Consider the following 20154-nt stretch of genomic DNA (forward strand, 5'->3'; position numbering starts at 1 on the left):
TTACCACTGCTTTTTACATCAACAAAACTAAATAATTCAAGTTGATGCCTGTATGGTGATGTGCATGTGTTTCCATGATTCCATCATAAAAAAAATTAGGAGTTGTAGGAGTCACTGTAAACTCAAGACTGTCATGACATACAAGGTCTTTATGAATGAATGCAACACTTCAATACACGACTATACATTTCATGTGGATGGCTTAAAATTGCCATTTAAACTATATCAGCTTGAATGAGTCCGTTCATAAATGTTGTTTCAGTGGGTTTTTCTATGAAGCTGGCATCCTTCTTGGTATGTGCTTCTATTCAGAGCTTTGACTGCTGAATTTTGGCACGTGATCAGCCAAGTGTAATCCACAGCAATATTATGCCAGTATTCTTCTGTCTGTATTAATGCTGACTCTGTATGAGGACCGTGGCTGAGCTGATGGTAAGCTCAGCCTGTCAGCAAAGAAAGTGACAGCATCAAATCAGTGTCTATCATATTGAAGAGAGAATTAATAGGGATCATCCCATGAAAAATCAATGATTGTCTCCCTCCTGTTAAACTGTAAGTCAGAAGATGTTGTCAGCCTTTATGCAATATCTCATATCATATCATTCAGACCCTAGTGATGAGCAACCAAGTCCTGTTTTTATTGAGCGCATTTTATTTCTATAACCAACTCTGAGTAAGTAATAGAAACACGCGTTGGTACCCTGGATGTGTCATCTGTTTCCTGATTTTTCAATGGCCCCCTGAAACATACTTTTGAAGGTTTTCTCCAGTAAATTATCAGAAAAACAGCAACACAGCAGGGGTTCTAATGCTTGCTTTTATGATTCTATGTCATAGACAATAAACTGCTACAGTTGTTTGGCGTTAGACTCTGACACCTGGAGTAGATGTGGAAATAATTTGGTTGGTTTCATGTGTCTTTGTCCTGTACTTGTGAAGTTATGAGGACTCGAACTGGACAAAGTAATGCAAATTGAAAAGCAAAAACTTGACCTACCACTGGATTTCAAGGGCCAGTAAAAAGAAATCATAGTATGAAGATAAAATTTTGCATTTGCTTGTCTTAGATGACCTGCCACAATGATAACCTTCACATCATACAACGGCTCTGAGGTGGAAGGATTTTGAGGAGAAAAAAATGGGAAAAAAGTTGGCATCATTCACTCATAAATCATCATATTCTACACTGGTCATATTAAGTGATTCTAATGAGCATGAAAATTTAAATATTTTTCATTGATTCCACTGCACACAGGCATATTACTGTAAATTCCCGGTGATGTTTTCTTGTTAATCTAAATAACATATCTGTGTTTTAGGACTAAGAGTCTAACTCTTACAAGAAAACTCACTGACATTTTTTGAAATTTGGAATATGCTGGGCTGCTTTCAAATATGTGTGTAATATTATTTTTATCCTTGATAGATGAAAGTCAGCGTAGGCATCTGATCTACATCTCTGCCATACATTTTTAGCAAGACAATTGTTCTCCTGAGTGAATAACAGACTGTCTTACAAATTCAGCTTTCTTTTTGAAGACCATAAGAACTGTTCAGAACGGGATGTGAATAGGACACTGCAGCACTGACACACTGCAGATCGAACAACTGAAGCTGTATTTGCTATGCACAATGTTTTATTTATTACTTCAGCTTTTGATGAGTCAATCAGTCCTCATCTTCAAGTCTCTCCCATCTAGAAGTGGCACGATGGTTTAAGAAGTCACTGACATAAGTGCTGATTTTCTTCATTGCTTTCATGGTTTGCTTCTGTTTCTTCTCTGATACAGGAGGTGTCGCTCCTTCCTGGTCTTCAGTTTTCTCTTTGCCAGCCTGTGTTATGTTGTTCCTCCTATTTCCTGCCTGCCCATGCTTTCCCTTCACTGTCCCCAAAGACTCCTCATCTTTTGTTCTGTCCCCACACAGACTTTCTTCGTCTTCCATGGTGAAGCTGGGGTTTATATAACAGTGATTCCTTCTACATTCCTCCTCTACTGATTCCTTCACTAACTGGCTGTTGTCACAGACAGGGGCGACATCCAATGGAAAGTTTTGGCTTTCATCACTGGGGGCATTACTGAAGTCATCACTAGTTTCAGTAATACTTATGAAACAATCACTGGAGTCACTGCTACTGGAAGGAACCGACAAAGTCTTCCATCTACCCTCTTGCTTACATTTCCACACTATGAAGACAGACAGACAGACAGACAGTCAGATAGATAGATGGAGTAGTATATTGATTCCCTAAAAGAGAGTACAGAACTGCAGCAAATACACCGCTATTATCAGAGTGTGTTTCAGAAAAGATAAACCTGAATGTCTTCAGGCCCAGAGATTATTTTTTACCATCATCATCTTCATCACTGCTCTCATATTCCTCCTCCATTCTGCGAGACCATCTTGATGCCATCCTATAAGCTCCGTACTGCCTGGTGTGGTATTGTCTCTCTCTGACTTCCTCCATCACTAGTCTGGTCAGCTCCTGAAGCGCAGCCTCCATCTCCTCTCTCATGAGAAGGAACTCTAAACGCACCTCTGCGATTCGCTTCTCCACCTGTTTATTCACCAGCTTCTTGATCCAGAGGATGCATGACCTCCTGTCATTTGCTGTCTGCGGTGTCCTCCTGACAAAAAATAAAAACAAAATCTAACAACATTAAGCTGATGAAAAGCCATATGACATTGTTTATATACATTTCAGAAGTAATCATTTGTATTTGAAGTATGGTTATTACTAAAATAAGATTCATTCAAGATTATATGTAGGACTTGTACCTGAAAGGAGAGAAACTGATGTGTGTCTTTCTTGCAGATGCGGCCATCAGGATATGTTCTTGTTCAAAGTTCTGTGTGAAAAACAAATGCTATTAGTTCTTTTTTTTTGGTTTTATACCATCACCACATATGGCCATTTTTGTTTTTTGCCGTTCTAAATGAATGTATCAGACAAACACTTTGTTAACAAATAGCCTTACTGTCTTTACTAAAGGCCACTGTATTACTGAACTGTTGACCAATTACATGAAACATTTTTTTCATCAACTATTATTGCAGAAAATTGTCTTACCTCAGTTAACAAGCAGTTGAAATTTCTTTCTCTTTTTGTTGCTGCTTCAGTACAGTTTGTGTTTTTTCTTTTGTATACATTTGAAGTTCACTGAGCTTGGCAGCATCTTCTCCAGAACTGTGTCAGCCCATAACATTCCAGTGCATTATAATAATGATGCATCCTTTAGCAAACAATAGCAGAAAAATAACAGCTATTTCTGTAATAACTGAATTTAAATGTTTTGTGGTTGATTTGTCATAAAAAGATTTATCTTTTCGTGTTAAGTAGTGCTCATGCCACATGAAGTTCGATTGAACGTTATGTGTATGAATGTATGTGTGTATGAAACCCCAGAAGTTTGAATCTGTGTTTTTGAGGCTCGTCACTTGTAGGATGTAAAAAAAAATAAAAATAAAAAAACACCCCTGTGTTCTGCGGATTCATTGTAAAGATAAATAGTAGAAAGTTGTTGTATTTGTATACCAACGTCTATCAAAGAAACAAATATATCCATCCATCCATCCATGATCTATACACCGCTTAATCCTCACAAGGGTCACGGGGGGCTGGAGTCTATCCCAACTGACTTAGGGTGAAGGCAGGGGACACCCTGGACAGGTCACCAGGCTATACACTTAGAGACAGACAACCAAGCACACTCACATTCACACTTACAGACAATTTTCAAATCACCAATTATCCTCAACATGTTTTTGGACTGTGGGAGGAACCCACACTGCACGGGGAGAACATGCCAACTTCACGCAGAAAGAACGCTGGTGTCCACACCAGGACGCGAACCGGTAACCTTCTCGCTGCGAGGCAACAGTGCTCACCTCCGAGCCACCAAATATATATACTCCCATAACAATGGCATGCAAACAATAATCAAAGCAGGATTTCACCTTCTTAAGCGTGAATATTTTCTGGTTTCTGTTCTCCTCAATGACAATAAACTGAATATCTTTGGGTTGTGGACAAAACAAGACATTTGAGGACATCATCTTGGGCTTTAATCAAACAACAAATCAACTTCGCTTAACTCCCTGCAAACTATTTTTTATTTTATAGAACATGCATTTCTTTCAGAAGGCATGTCTGCAAATATTTAGAAGCTCATTTGTGTTAGCCCTCTCAAGAGATGACTTACCTGACAGTTAAAATAACAAAGGTTAGTGTTTCAGCATGTGTTTAATTCGCTGATGTAATATTATGTAATATGAATAACTTTTGTTAATTACAGCAGCAGCAACAGTGAAGATACAAAGCATGTTTATTTTAAAAATGAGAAAAGGAATGCTTGTGTTTTTTTTAAAATGAGCTGAGCTTTCCTGACCGTTGAAGCTGTGTATTATGTCAGCATGCGTATTTTTCAGTTTGTTTTTAGCATTTGCATAAACAGATGACAGAGTGATAAAGAATGTGTGGAGGGCATGTGTTGTGGTCCGCAGCCTCGTCGTTAGTGACAGCCTTTTTCCACATCCTCAGCCTGTGATTGGCTGACCGAGCCTAATACCCGGCTGCTTCATTCTGATTGGCTCTCAAGCGATCCGCTCAACTGCTGGAGTCTGCGCAGTAGGCACAGCGCTGAAATTCAAATTTGAACGGAGCTTGTTTTGTCCAGTGAAGAGGAACCGAGAAGAGAGACGCTGAGAGCTGCTGAGCTCGCCTCGTTACGCCCTGTTTCTGTCCACACAGCAGTGTCCAAGACTTTTAAAATAGTTCTGATATATTGCGCGAGGTGGTCTAACCGTCCAAATGGATCCGTTCACTGAGGTGAGTCGCTGAGCTAACTTTACTAACTAGCTAACATAAGGTTACCTCGAAAGTACTGCGTTAAAGTTACCTGCTAATGCTAACACAACTAACGTGGCATTTTCTGTTATATATATTTAAAGACAACAGGGGAGTAGCTTGCTTACTTCAATTATAATTTTACATAACCGAGCTGAAATTTACAGAAATTGAACGCTATCTTAATATACAAGGATGATGAAAACATATCACGTGTTGTTTCTTTGTCTTCTCAGTCATCAGCAACCACAATTCTGGGATATGAAATAGCATCTATACTGTGCTTTAATCTACTAAAGGCAGTGCTTACAGTGATCTTGACGTTTGGCATGTTGGCAAGTGATTTAGCCAAATAGACTAGTTCCAAATACATGTTATTGTAACGTTCACTCTGCCAAAAATACACCACAACGTAACATTAGTCACATGAAACGAGTTCGTCTCCGTTTAAGGCAATGGTATGTGTGAGCACTGGAAAGTGTCCAGCAACTGCCAATCTTTGCTTGATTTTTTTTTTCCTGATACACTGGTAGTGTTGCATGCTGAAATTCAAAGTGAATTTGGAATGTATGAGAACACGTCTTGTTCCTCCAGTTAACTGGCCAATAGAGTTTGATCATTCAAATGGAGGAACTACCAGCAGGAGTGGCTTATTCCTGAGGAATGCTCTTAAATGTGACTTCATGTTTTCCACACTGCCTGGAGAAAATGTGCAGGAGGTGCAGCGCAGCTTCAGGAATGTGTTTGGGCTTGCACAGTTAACGCACAGCACAGTAAATCAGACTGTATTACAGACTGTGTGTGAGGCTGAGGGAGGGGAATGTCACATGAAGAAAAGAGGAAGGAAAGAGGGCATGCAAACAGGGGCCTTCTTATCTTTGGTGGAGAAGGACTGTTTTGTGTGTCCAAGGCTGTTAAGTTGCTTCTTTTGAGAGAGAGAGAGAGAGAGAGACAGTGTTGCCTCTCTTGTCTCACATGTTGGGTCACGGATATTCAGCAGTTATCTGGGAAGGTCGACTATATTTGTCCCTTTTGTAGAAAGACAACAGACTAATTGCGAGTCTCGCAGCAAAAACAGTATAATTATAAGGAGATGTGACTAAAACCGAAGTCCCAAGCTGCAGTGCAAAAATGTATGAATAGTTAGAGATTGGGGGAAAAAAATTAAATTTATTGGGAGTATTTGTAGATTCCCCATTAACAAAAACAAAACGCTAATTTAAAAGTTTTGGAATTTGGATTTTTTTGTTTTTGTTTTTCCCCTTTTCTCCACAAGATGGGAAGTTTAGTCAGAAACAATGAGCTAGATCACAAATGTCTTCTTTTGAACAGGGCCATTTACTCAGCATTTGGCTTTGCTTTGCATTCATGTATGTTTACAAAAAAATGTCCCACTTTGTGAAGTTGGTGTGTTGGAAGCAGGAAAAACAGACAGCCAGAGTGACTTTTACCAAATTGAGCCAAATTGTGGTGGCCAGATTACAGGTCTTGTGGGGTGTTTCCGGTATGCAGTGGTTAGTCCCCACCAAAAGTGGAGCAAGGAATTACAGCCGTTGACTCAGCGACAGGCTCATATGTGCCCAAGACTTAGTGCTAGCCTGTGTGATCTGACTGAATGGAAGAGTTATTGCAGAACAAACTGTTGAAAGCCTTAATCACTGGTTGTGATCGAAAGCTGTCATGAGACACAGTGTATTGCAGTGTAACCATGCAAGACTCTGTCTGCCTCCAAAAGCACCAACAATAGTTACCCAGAACTGACCAGCACCAGGAAGAAGGTGGGCTGGTGAATCATGTTTTCATGTGGATGGTCACCTGTACATGATGTACTTGTGGCAGCAATGGCAGCAAGAAGCACTATGGAAAGAAAGCAAGGTGGCGTAAGCAGTGTAACGCTCTCTGCAGTGTCCTGCTGGGAAATCTTGGATCCTGGCATTCATCATGATGTTAGTTTGACACATGCCACCTACCTAAACATTTTTACAAACCAGTAATTTGCATTAAATGCAATTACAGTAGTTTAGATCTGTCAGTTATGTTAATGCAGCTTCTGAGCAAATACGTGCCTTTGCTTTGCACAGAAGTAGCAGCATGAATAATACACTTTGTGTAACTTCTATTATGACATATTAGTACTGTCCAATCTTGAGACTTTCGCCTGTGACTTGGTTGTGTTCTCATATGTATGAAGCAGCCATTTGATTAACAGTTTAACTGTGTTTGTCAAACTAGAAACTGTTGGAGCGGACACGGGCTCGCAGAGAAAACCTGCAGAAGAAAATGGCAGAGAGACCAAATGCAGCAAACAGACAGATGGTCAAAAGGCCCAGAGAGCCACTGGCTGACACCAACAGTGTCATCACTGAAACTGTCATTGATAAAGGTATGGCCACATTTGTTGAATAACTGTTAATTCAGCCACTGAGTTGCAGCTCCCTTGTGTTTGCTTATATTCCCCAACACTTTCTCCCAGTTCCACAGGTGTCCTCCAAGCCTTCCCCCTCAAAGCGCAGGTGCTCAGGGGAAAACGTCCAGCCTGCTGCCAGCGAGGAAATCCAGGAGCCAATGATGACTCGAGCTGCAGCTCCTGTTCGCTCAGATCCTCCAACAGACAAGAAACCCCCAGCGGGCCCTGCCAGCATTCGATCTTCCTCCTCCTTGGAGAAGAATTCACCCCGGCCCATTGTACAGTCTCAGCTGGGACAGCTGGAAACTGCACAACCAGAAGCAGAAAGGATGACTGTCAGCTCTGCTCCTGATCCTCCAAAAAGCAGAGAAGCACAAATGGAACCTGCCAGCTCATCCACACAAAGGAGCAAGGAGGATCTGGTTGAAGATCCAGCTCCATCTGCTCCTGGCATGAAATCCCGCCTACAGAGGCTAGCACAACAGAGAAAGTACTGGGATGGCGATGGTAAGAATATTTTGTTCTACTGTTCCAACTCATTTTTAAAAAAATGTAACTGTGCTGTGCTTTTGCAGTGTAATACTCCTGACGTCACACGATTAGGGGTTGTTTATTAGGTGCTTGTGAACGCTAATAGTCACGGCTGTGATGTCCACTCTTTCAAATGCTTGGTAGTCTTATAGTTTATCTGTCTAAATGATGCACATTACAACCTTTACAGACACCTCAGATGCAGTTGAAGACTCTACTCCTCTGTCCGAGTTGAGGAGACAAGCTGATGCCCCACCAGCTGCTGTACCCACTGTCTCCTCAGGAACTCCACTAGGCAGAAAAGGCAGACTGGCCAATCTGGCTGCCACTATTGGAACCTGGGAAGATGATCTAAGCCATGCTAACATCCCCAAAGAGAAGCCTGCTCCTGCCTCTGTTCCTAAATTTGCTGTCAGAGACGCCCCTGTGGCTGCCAGCACTAAACAGAGCACTGAAGTGACCACTTCAGCTGCAAGCAGCAAATCCTCATCCAGTTATACTCAGGTAGGCCTACCTGATATTGACTTCTCTTTCAGAATAGTTGTTGTATTTACCCAATATTATAAGGGCTAGTGGTGGTCCAGATGTTAGAAAACAAAAACGTTTTTTCTTTTCTTTTCTTTTTTTAAAAGTAGTAGTATGGAAAAGGGAGAAAGCACCACTTGCACTTCCTTCATCAACATATGACTCAAGCCAGGAATTCAAATACTGCTACAGAAAAGTGTTCAAGAGTAAATTCATTTATTCAGTTCTAGTCTAAACTTAGGAGACTGTTTTGTTTTCTTAAAAAAATAGTCCCATGTGTTCAAACTTGTTATTTTTGAATGTGCTTTATGAATAAAGCAACTTGCCATTTGTGTCTTTTAAGCAGGCCGTGTGTTCTCCAGCAAAGCCAAGCCGAGTGGTTCTCCCAAGCCCTCAGAAGGCTGACATTCCTGCATCCAAACCCGCACTTCAGTCAGTAACCAGTCCTCAGAAGAGCTCCAACCAGGGGGTGACCTTCCCCTCTAGTCCCCAGAAGAGCTCCATTCAAGGAAAAGCCTTCCCATCCATTACCCAGAAGGCAGGCCAACCCTCATCCTCCTCAGCATCAGTGCCTCAAAGCCCCGTTAAGAACCAGGCCCTCTCCAGAGGCCTCAACCTTACTTCCAGCCCCCTAAAGCCAGAGCTTCGTGCCAAGCCAACCATTGCTGGTTCCTCAGCCCCCCAGGATAAGGCCACGCCTGGAGGTCCTGGTAAGTCAGGCTGTAGTTGATTTACAAATTATTCACTTGTTGTACTGGGAGCACATTTCCTACATTATTTCCTTTTTAATTTTGGGCAAAATACAGTTTTGGGGATCCTCTCCTAAATATTTATACACAACCTTTTATTTGTAATCATTCAGACAAATCAGGACTGCTGCAGATACATTTTCTGTTAGTTTCTTGTATCCGTATAGAAGAATATGTCATTATTTTTTTTGTTTCTTTGCTTTTTTTTGTTCAATCCAAACAGGTGTAAAATCTTTCCTGGAGCGCTTTGGAGAGAGATGTCAGGAGCGCAACAATCACGGCTCCCCGTCCGGAGTCACAACCCAAACCAAGACTCCTACCGTAACCCCATCAGTCACACCAAACACCAGACTGGTGCAGGAAAGACTCCGAGCTGCCCAGTCTGCAAACACCACCAGTGCTGATCTCACTCAGAGACAGAAGCTGGTAGGTAGATGTTCAGATGCTGTGGTGTGTCCTCATCTTTTGGGATCATTTTAATAACAAAAAATAAATAAATCTCCCTCATTTCAGGAGCGTGAGTCTGAGCTGGCTCAGATTCGCAATCGCTTCCAGAAGGGCAACAATATGTGGAAAAATAAAGATGAAGGGGCAGAAACCAAGACAAATACAAACCACAAGGTAAGACCACCTTCTGAAAGGGCAATGTTGTGTTTGACGTCTGAAAATAAAAGGTCACATTTCCCAGCATATACCAGATTTTAAGAATAATTTACTTTTTAGGAACAGCTTGACAAGCCTGTGGAATGTGAAGCTGCCTCATGTGAGCCACAGGATGAACCCACAGCACCATCCAGTGAGAGAGCAGAAACACCCACCAAGTGCAGTCCTTCAGGTACTCAGTGATACGTCACAGTGGGGGTCGGCAACGTGATTTTTCCAGGGCTGATGCCAGTTATTAGTATTCAAGTGGACTGATAACTAATATTTGAAACTGATGAAGAAAGGCTGGCAAATAAACTGAAGGCTGTGAATGTGTAAGTTAGGGATTATCAACACCACTGCCTGATTTCTAAGACGCAAGCCTCGTTGTTCCAGCTGCAGCCTGGTGGTGTTAAATGATCTTAGGAGCAAGTCAAAAACAAATATAGAAACATCCTTCAAACTGGAAGTAGGCTTGTGCAAATCTTATAGAGTCCACAAGTACAAGCACTTTAACCAGGTTCTGTTTTACTGTAGTGACGTCCTGCTATGAGGCCGATGAAACAGCTGTTTAATATTGGTGGCAACTCACCAGTACAAAAAATTAAATTAAATTAAAGCAAGAAAGACTGGAGTTCCCTCTGCTCAGAATCTGTGCTTGTCAAGGGTTTACACATTCTTTAAAAACGCTTACCTTCCCCTCTCACTATCTGTGCACCGAGCTCTGGGTGGGTGGTGTTTTAATACATGTTGATCTGTTATGTGGAACATAAACTGCTCCAGAGCAGGTTAGGTGTGCAGAATAAGTTACCATGGCAATGTACCCCAGAAACACATAAACCACCATTGTAGCCCTGACAACCCAAAGTTAAACCTGAAGTTACCATGCTGACCCTCTGCTTCATAGCACAGGCCTCTGGTAGTGAGTGGTTATTTCCCAACATCTCTTTTTTTTCCACTAAACTTTCTGTCACCAAAACAAATCAAAGTTCAATGTGGAAGAAGTTTGGACTTCTGAAAGTCAAACCTTATAAATAAATTTAGAATAACAATACATAACACTTGTATAGTGCTTTTCAAACCACTCAAAGACACTTATTAAGGTTCAGATGGAGTAGCAGCGAACAAGCAACGCCAGCGTCTTCTCACATCCGGCTGGTTATGGATAAACACTGACGCATTGCAATGTTATGGAACTTTACAGAAGTTAAGTGTTGGTAAGGGGGTTCATTCTGTACTCGGTCACGTGAGCATCAGTCGCAATCACTAAATGTCCTTACTAAATGCAAATAACTTGGGAATGTATAGTAGTTTCAAACCCTGATTTTGTCAAATAGCAGGTCATGGGTTGCTGGTTTCACCTCCAGCCTCAACATCCAGCCCTCTGAAGGTGGTCACCCAGACCGATGAAACTCCCAAGGAAGAAGAAAAGGAGGTGGTCACGGAGACAGAGATGAATGTGGACCAGTCCATCAACTCCGCCGTCATCAACGAGCTCTTTGATGGAGTCCTGGAGCAGAGTGAAGATGAGGATGATGAAGATGAGGAGGAAGATGCTTTGAATATCTCCTCCATGTCCCTCCTCACTCCACTGGCTGAGACTGTGGCCGCTGTGGTGAAGAGTCCAGAGAGGAGGATGATGGTGGGCACTGACATGACTGATCTTTTTCATGGAAATACAGCAATAAACAGCTTAACCATAACATTTCTTCATGTCATTTGTGCAGACGTCGACTCCAGCCAGCTCATTCATTGTGAAGAACAACAATCCAGACATTGTTTCCAAACCTAGCAAGTTCCAGCGGGCTAACATGATACGGACTGCCTCCTCAGATAGTGTTGAGGCCTTAGACGAGGACCACAAACTGCCCTATAGGTAAGCGCTCAACTATGTTCAAGTTGACTCTGTTCTTTGTCTCAGTGGATGCAAGCTTTAATATGAATCTGTATGCTGCTGTGGTTTTTTTTTAGCATCGACGCATACAGGTCAACCAGGGTGAAGGAGACCGAGAGGCCCAGTGTGAAGCAGGTTATTGTGAGAAAAGAGGATGTCTCTCACAGAGCAGAGGAGCCACGAGGATCCAGTCTCTTCAGCATCAAACAGAAGATGAAGGTTTGGAAGAAAATACATTTGACTTTCATTCATGCCAGATTACAGTAAAAGAATCTTTATGTGAACTATTTTCTTCACTTAAAACTTGGGTGTGAGTGTGTCAGACAGCTCAGTAAAGCTTGCCCTCTGTGTGACAGGTCCTGACGAATGAGATGAACCTACAGCAGACAGTTATCCATCAGGCCAGCCAGGCCCTCAACTGCTGCACAGATGAAGAGCATGGCAAAGGATCCCAGGTGGAGGCTGAAGCAGAGAGGCTGCTGTTGGTGGCAAGTGAGTCCAATGTCACAAATAATAATCAATAAATCAATAAATGTCACAAATTAAAGTGCTGATAGATTCAAGCCTGTATGTACATAAGGATCACAGACATCTACCTTGTATTAATTCTGAAGCCACAATACAGCTCCACCACTGCAGTCAGTGTACAGTCTGATCCCTTATATGTGAAACTGGTGACCCCTAGTGGTAGCATCGAAGACTTAACTTTGTTTTCTTCTGATGACCTCAGCGGAGAGGAGGGAAGCATTGAAAGCAGAGCTGGACCGTCTGAAAGGGGACCCAGCAGGACAAAAGAAGGTCACTGCAACCCCCCTACCTACCAACATGTCAGCCTCCAAGGGCTCCATCAGCCTGCAAGAGTTACGTTTGCCTCTCAAGGCAGACTTCGTTTGCTCCACTGCCAACAAACCAGGTACACTCGCAATTCATATAATCACAGTTTGGCAATTTAAAGTAACAACAGGCTGTTCCTCAACATTTTCTCCAGGCATTAGTTATTTCTAATGCAGTGTCACTAATAATTAATATTTGTTTAGTCTTGAGATCTAAATTCTACAGGAGCTTTTTTGGATTTATTATACCAGCATTTACCAATATCATTCTGTCTTTTGATGATTTCAGAGTCAACTAAACATTCCTTCTTCATCATGCTTCGTGCTGGAGCAGAGAACACTGTGGCCACCCCATTAGCCAGTACACATCGTGGCCTCAGTGGAGACACCCTCACCTTCCCCACCAAGTTCACCATGTGAGTCAGAGGCTCCTGATTGTACGAAAGAGCCCACAGCGATTATCTGACTATGATTCAGTCACTGTTGTCCACCTTTACTGTGATGACATTTAGTTTGATCATTTGAATAGCACAGTTTCATTAATTAACACAGTTACAAAGTATTGCAAATTCTACTAATTACATTTCAATCAGGTTGTGTACGCATTGACAAAAAACATATTTTCACTTTCAGATCTGACGTCTCCAGCGACTTTGAAATAGATATAGAAGTCTACTGTTTGGTAAGTGTCTTGCGTTATGGTTTACAGTTACAGGAATGGCAATGACGATCACTTCTGACCACAATATTTGACATTTTTCAACTGAGTTTCACATCGATACAACAAAAAACTAAACATATTTTACTGCTGCAAAATACTCCCAACTGTCATCCTCTTGAGTGTCTTTAATTGCTGATGCCAGTCCAATTTAAATGTTTCAAATAGTTCTAAAGCTCCATATGTCGGCTTTTACAGTTCTAGCTACTAGGAAAAAAATCACCAGCTTGCTCATACAAATGTGGAGTCACCAGTAAATAAAACCACAATAAATTCTTTAAGTCTTCTCCTTAAGCAGAGATGCTTTGTTGGTAAGGCGACCACAGAATGACCAAATGGTCACAATAGAGGAAAAACTCACATATTTGCTAAAAAAATCTTAATGTAGTTGGAAAATCATGTAGAGTGAGGCAACAAAGACTTCAATAAACTGTTAAACATATCTCATCCAGTTCAAGTTAGAAATCATTGAAGGGGTAAATCTGACGCGTGTGCTATTTGGGTTGCGTTTAACAAGACATGAACAACTGGAATGTTTGAACTTTACTTTCTGAAGAAGTGAATACTCTAATGAGTTGCCCACATCGTTGGATAGCGTTCCCATAAAGGTTTTAAGTGTTGAAAATACAATTACTGATTTTCAATTTGTAACAATCTCGTTCAGGTGCAGAAACATGAGGTCTGTGGTGACAAGAAGAAGAAACCCAACAAGTCAAAGGTAAATCCACATATTTGGTTTTGTTTTTGTGTCTTTTTTTTTTTTTTTTTTTCCACATTGTCAGTCAATGATGATATGAGCCTTAATGCTCAAAGTGTGTGTACATCTCCAGATAATCTGGAGACAGTTTCATGAGGCCCATGAACTGTGTATGTCGGTATGAACACTTTCTGTATGAACTTCTCACATGCGGGTGGGGGTGCACTGTGCGGCGTGGTTACATTTACTAATCTGCGAGAACTAGTGCGTGATCCATTAACCAAAATACGATCTAGGATTCTAGTTTAACCATTTTTCACAACAAATTGTTGTTTTTCTGAGCTTAGAATGAGCTCATAGTTTCATATCTACAGTAGGGGTGGCTCTTCTTCTACAGAGTCTGTCATGTTGTAGGACATCACATTTCTGTGGTAGGTCTAGTCTGACTCACCTGGTCTAAATTTGCAGGTATATACCTGCCATTGTCTGCACATTCCACACAGCCACCTGCACATTACCGTTTTCAAAATCCACTTCACTACAGGAAACGACAGCAATCTCCAAATGGCAACCTGCCACACTGGAAATTTTAAGTTTTTTTTCAAGGATTTGCATTGTGCAGTCCCTGTTTGGTTTTTTTTTGTGAATTAGCCATTTTATTACTATTCTTGCAAATGTGTGCAAGTGTTCCACTAAAACAGTTCCTAGTGCAGCTGTATCTGTCATTTAGCTTCACCCCAGCACCACTGTAATTAGTTTACAGAAGTGCAAACACGTCAGAGCATTTTTTTCCCCTTTATAGCAGGTTGATATTTACATGCAGCCAGACTTAAGTGTTCTAAAGGAAGGGCTGTCTAAGTGACACAGAGGGCCTAAATGGATCAACCATACACTGACTACAGAAAGGGCCTTTTTGCACCTTTAGATTTACAAACACCCGCCAAAGGTTCTACATGCTTGGGGAAAAAGAGGCGTGAGAAAGTTGGTCACCATTAGATACCACTAATCCTACACGGTGGAACTTTACACAGTATCACTGCTGCAAAATGGTTTCACTACACAACTCTGGGTGGCTGTTTGTTTGAGCGGTGGAGGAGAATGTTAACTGACAAGCAGCATACATAGCCCTCCCTGTGCTGTCTTATCACTTGCACTTTGCCTTTTGAAGCAAAAACATGTTTTACTTTTATCTTTCTAGGCTATCACACCAAAGAGATTCCTTGCCATCACGGTAAGTATTTCAATATTTTTTTGTTTTTTACCTAAAAAATTTAATAACAAATTGAATTCTTTCTTCCTGTTTATCTGAACTGTGCATAACTATTTGCCCTTTAATCTTCTCTTACAGAAAAGTGTGCAGACACCAGGTAAGTAAAAATGATGAAATCCAATGTTTAGTCTGATGTTAACAAGTTAAATAAGAATTTTCCCATTAAAGCTGGTGACTTTTAATACACCATAGGTAACGTTTCTAAGTACCTTGCGTCAGATAGTGACTTTTTGGACAAACTCCTTTTGCTTGAGAAGAGTTCCAAATATTTCTCAGTGCTCCGTGTTGCTGTGGCTCCCTGGAACGACATGCAGTCAGCTGATCAGCTGTAAATGCTTAATTTAGATATCTGTGATAAACTGACTGATATATCAGTCAATCTTTTGCTCTCATAGGCCGAGTAGTACTCCTTAAGACAAGTAAATGATTCTTGATGTATACAATTGTGTGCCAAATGCTACTTTGACCCTTGTTTCAGTCTAACCATTTCAACCTTTCTCTCTGTAGTAGTGGCCAGTCCAGGAGGCCCCAATGCTGTTCGCACCAGTAACTTTGTCCTGGTTGGATCACACAAGCTCACTCTGTCATCTATTGGGAAAAACAAATTCTCTTTGGAAAAGGTATAGACACCTTTTCATATTCTCCTCATGTCTTTTTTTTCACATTCACACTGTTCTAGCACTCTACCCTGTTCTTCAGTGCATTTCATATGTGGCTGACCTTTTGTCTGAAGACAAAATATCCTCGACAATAAATGGCTTACTTGTCATGTGTCTGTCTACAGGCTTGGCAGAGACTCACAGTAACTCTGTTTGGTCTCATAGAACAGTATGTTCTTGCCTGTGCGTTCATTCATCTGCCTTGATATCTTTCTTTTAGATCAAATATGAAGGAAGTGAAAGAGAACTACTCAGTGGCATGTTTCATAAAAAGGTTACTACTTGCCCTATCGTTTCTTTTCTTCTGTTTGTGTGGGGACGGGTGAGAGACACAATAACTAAATGTTCCTAACACCACTGTTAAAGTAACATCAACTTAACCTGATCAAAATCTGTTCTCATTAGGGGATTTATTTCCCTTTCATTTCTCAGTTTATACTGATGCTGTTAAGCAACCACATGTAACCGTCCATTCTAACCTCTGTTTAACCATAACTCTATGCTTCAACATTTCTAAACTGATCTCAATGTGATGTGCAAACCTTTTCATAAGTGACTGTGCTTTGGATTGAAGGTGCCATTCCTGTGCCCTCTGGAGGGCCACATCTACCTCAAGATGCAGTGTGAAGTGGGTTCCAAGGTGGAGGAGAGGGGCTTCCTGGTGAGTGCAGACAGATCATATCATCGCCACAGATGATCTGGCGGCAGGCCTCAGTTTACGATTACTACAGTTTATTTTATGTCTAATCTCCTTTTTTTCCCCCCCACTCTAGACAATGTTTGAAGATGTCAGTGGGTTTGGAGCTTGGCACAGAAGATGGTGTGTGCTGTCAGGATACTGCATCTCCTACTGGACCTACCCAGATGATGAGAAGCGAAAGGTAACCCAGCTCAACACAACGGTCACCATACAGCTTCTTGCAAGGCATGTCCTGTAACATCTTCAGAATGAACACATCCTGCCGTCTCTTCAGGAAACCGTTTGAAAGAGAGGCAGTAAAATCACACAGCTCCATACAGCTGGTTTAATAAGGCCAAAACAGTCCAGCGATTATTTAGACAGTGACACATTTGTTGCCTTGTTGGCTCCGTGTTTCGCATTCAGTTTAAGATGAAGGATCCTACAGCTCAGTCATGTTGAGATCAGCTGACTGACTGAGCCAGTAGAAGATATTCCACCTCTTCACCCTGAAACACTGTGGTTGCTTTGATTATCAACAGTGAAATCAATAAAATTCAAATGTGCTTGTTCCAATAGCAGCCAAAACCATATCAGAAGCATGACCATGTTTGATGTTTTTTTCCCTACACTTTCTTCCTTTTGTCATTTTAAGGGAGATTTTGAATCATCGGTCCAGACAACTTTTTAAAGTTATTTTCTGAACTACAACTTGACCTTTTTGTTTTTGAGACCTACCAGAAGTTTGCTTCATCCTCTGAGGTTCTGCTCATGAAGTCTTGTCTTGATCATTTAAAAGGAAACATTTTTCTATATCCTACAGAGGATTTTTGACTTACTTTGCAATAATAAAGGCCTTTTTCTTTACCAGGTCATCTTGTGCTCCCCAGTCTAAGAGCTAATTTCCTATTTTCTCTGTTTCCTGTGTACATGTGCTGTTTTTTAATTTTAGAATAAATCAAGTTGTTGATTTTGGCAAACCAGTTAACTCTGACATCTGTATGGTACTTTATTTATTTATTTATTTTTTTAACTTTCATTATTCATGTCCTTCATCACCTTTTTAGTCCACATACTAACGGACAGCTTAACCTTTGCCTAATGGCAGTTTTCACTCAACTCTTTTGTGTATGAACTAATATTGAAATTGCATGAAGATGCCCGTTTAATAGACAAACATGCAATTGGTGTAAACCTATTTAAACTAAAGCTGAGACGTGGTGCTTTTTATTTTAAATTGAATGTGCACAGAGCCTGTAGAACAAAAAAATGTCAAATACGTTTGGACTGTACTTGAAAGTGCAAAAGGGAACAGAGGGGTGAGACTAAACAACAAGCTATATAGATTGAGGTAGAAGCTTCTTCTCTGTAGGACATAGACATGGGAAGGAGATGGTGACAAGCTGGTCATGGTCAACTATGCTACCAAGTAATCTATAAAGAACTGGAACAAACACTGAGCCTTGGTAATACGGCTAATGCATTTATACCCCACAGGACAGTGTGTCTCTTTGTGTGCTATTGTCTGACAATTTGTTTGTCTGTCAGAATCCCATTGGTCGCATCAACCTTGCAAACTGTACCAGCAAGATGGTGGAACCAGCCAACAGAGAGTTTTGTGCCAGACCGAACACATTTGAGCTCATCACAGTCAGACCACAACGAGAGGACGACAAGGAAACACTAGTCAGTCAGTGCAAGAACACCATGTGTGTCACCAAGTAAGCGCCTACCTTTTATACTTGTACATATACACACTGTACGGGTCTGTTCAGATTTCCTGTGAATAACAGTGACCCTGCATTGCTTGTTTTTCTGCGCAGAAACTGGCTGAGTGCTGACACTAAGGACGAGAGGAATTTGTGGATGAAGAAGCTGAACCAGATTCTGGTGGATCTGCGAATGTGGCAACCAGACGCCTGTTACAGGCCACTGTAATCACTGCCCTCCATCGCAGCCAGCCTTTCTATCCTTTGGACTGTCAATATCAGTGATACATGCAATTACTAAGTGCAATACAGTATGACAATTGTTAGATATTTTTGCTTGTGGACATTTGACAGGAGATGAATAATCAAACCCATAAGTTAAAGGTCGGAGGACGTAAATAAAGCCATATATCTGGGACATTTCAGTACAGTGTTTTTGAGTAGGAGTTCGGCTTTGGCACTATATTTTATACATTTCCAGTCTGATTTGTTACGCTAATGTTTTTGAGTATTGTTGAGATGCCACCTTTTTATATTAATGCCAATATTAAGTGTGCTTGACACATGACGCATGGCTTTAAATAACTTGGTTTCAGAGCTGAAATCAATATATTAATGGTGTTTATGCTACAGATGAATACTAAGTTGAAGCACCACAGTTTTATCATATTTTATTTTGCATGACAGCACTGGACAGTACTGAACAGTACTGAACCATTTGGTAAGTTTATACTTTATATGTTAGCTTTTAGCTAATAGCTTTTATTGTGGCAGGACTTTAATATTCTTCGATGCCATGCACAGATTTTTGACACCATTTATATGCCAGGGTTTGTTCTATTTGCAATGTTTGTGTAAGTGCTTCAGAGTGGAGAGTTTTGGGGTAAAGTGGGTGAAGTCTGTAACATATTCTGAAGTCTGACCAACACATTTTTGAACCAGTACTGATTGCTGTGTGAATATCTGATAAGCACATACTGGCCATTTAGTCAGTATTTATGTTTCTTTAACATAAATGCATAACATGAACACTCCATGTCTGATATAAAAACGTGGCTCATCTACACAAAGGAAGCAGTTTTGCATTTCTATTGGCTTTTCTGGTGTGTGAAGTACTGGTCACCAAACTGAAGAGCTTTACCTGCTTATTGGCTCAGAGCCTTAAAATAAAAATGTCAGGCTCACGTATCTTGTGCTGATTTAGGTCTTTTTTTTTTTTTTTTAAAGATTCTTGTACTTTTAGCTGCGTGTTAAGCAGTAATATCTGAAATCTATGGTGTTGCAGCAGATAAAAATGACAGACCACATATGAGGCTTCTGAGGTGTTTCCCTTGTGTTGTGTACGGAGAGTGTGTCACAGACTTTACTGCAGGTGTTGGTCGATGTTTTCATTCATGTCTGCATAAAAGATGGCGCTTTTTCATCCTGCTGATAATGAATACAAAATGAAAGAACTATAGAAGATGTCTTTTTTTTCCAGAACAATGAGCAGGGACTATATATATATTTGTGTTTTCATCAGATGCTTGAACACACTTGTCAGTTTGTCAGGTATTTGTGGATCAGTGAGATGACAATAAATGTCTGCTTTGACTAAAACGGCCGAGGCTACAAATACACAGGTCCTTTGTTTTCATTTTACTGAAATGTCACATTAAATGGAATCTCGAATGGCTCTGAAACCTGTGAACTATTTTGATATAGTGCTGTCTTACTGAGTACTGTCGTTTCTGTTGGTCAGGCGGTTCTGACCAGAAACTCCTGCATGCTACACTTGAAGTGGTTTAATAATGGCTGATGGTTTGCTGCTTGTGAAGGATGCAGCAGAAAAGATTTTACCCGTTTTTAATATAACTTAAATGTGAATTAATTCAAAATTGCATTGCTTTTCAGTAATCGCATTACTGTTAAGCTGAACAGTAGCGTTTTACTCAAACATCAAATTGAAAGCTACCAGTTTAGATTTTCTATACTGAAAGCACAGACCCCACAATA

At 40.9% G+C, this 20154-nt stretch overlaps 1 protein-coding gene across 3 annotated transcripts; it reads left to right on the forward strand.

Annotated features, from left to right (window-relative positions):
- Nucleotides 1–4682: 4682 nt before the first annotated feature.
- On the forward strand, nucleotides 4683–19778 carry anln (anillin, actin binding protein). 3 transcript variants are annotated; one of them, XM_008287862.1, is made up of 24 exons: nucleotides 4683–4828; nucleotides 7079–7229; nucleotides 7320–7760; nucleotides 7975–8288; nucleotides 8653–9019; nucleotides 9282–9484; nucleotides 9572–9679; nucleotides 9782–9893; nucleotides 11038–11342; nucleotides 11428–11576; nucleotides 11672–11813; nucleotides 11951–12086; nucleotides 12325–12507; nucleotides 12717–12843; nucleotides 13061–13109; nucleotides 13810–13863; nucleotides 15041–15073; nucleotides 15191–15209; nucleotides 15620–15732; nucleotides 15992–16045; nucleotides 16346–16432; nucleotides 16545–16652; nucleotides 17999–18171; nucleotides 18274–19778. In XM_008287862.1, the coding sequence occupies exons 1-24, from the start codon at nucleotides 4811–4813 to the stop codon at nucleotides 18386–18388; spliced, it is 3561 nt and encodes a 1186-aa protein (XP_008286084.1). In that variant the 5' UTR covers nucleotides 4683–4810; the 3' UTR covers nucleotides 18389–19778. The 3 variants fall into 3 exon arrangements, with proteins under 3 accessions (XP_008286084.1, XP_008286085.1, XP_008286086.1); XM_008287863.1 differs by having other exon boundaries at nucleotides 8656–9019; XM_008287864.1 differs by lacking the exon at nucleotides 15992–16045.
- Nucleotides 19779–20154: the final 376 nt, after the last annotated feature.

This window comes from Stegastes partitus, unplaced genomic scaffold (genome assembly GCF_000690725.1).
Source record: "Stegastes partitus isolate 25-593 unplaced genomic scaffold, Stegastes_partitus-1.0.2 Scaffold525, whole genome shotgun sequence".
Classification (NCBI taxonomy): Eukaryota; Metazoa; Chordata; class Actinopteri; family Pomacentridae; genus Stegastes; species Stegastes partitus.

Coding starts and splice junctions, on each gene's coding strand:
- anln (XM_008287862.1), top strand. Junction 7,230..7,319: donor TGAAACTGTCATTGATAAAG/GTATGGCCACAT, acceptor ACTTTCTCCCAG/TTCCACAGGTGTCCTCCAAG. Junction 13,864..15,040: donor AGAAACCCAACAAGTCAAAG/GTAAATCCACAT, acceptor TTATCTTTCTAG/GCTATCACACCAAAGAGATT.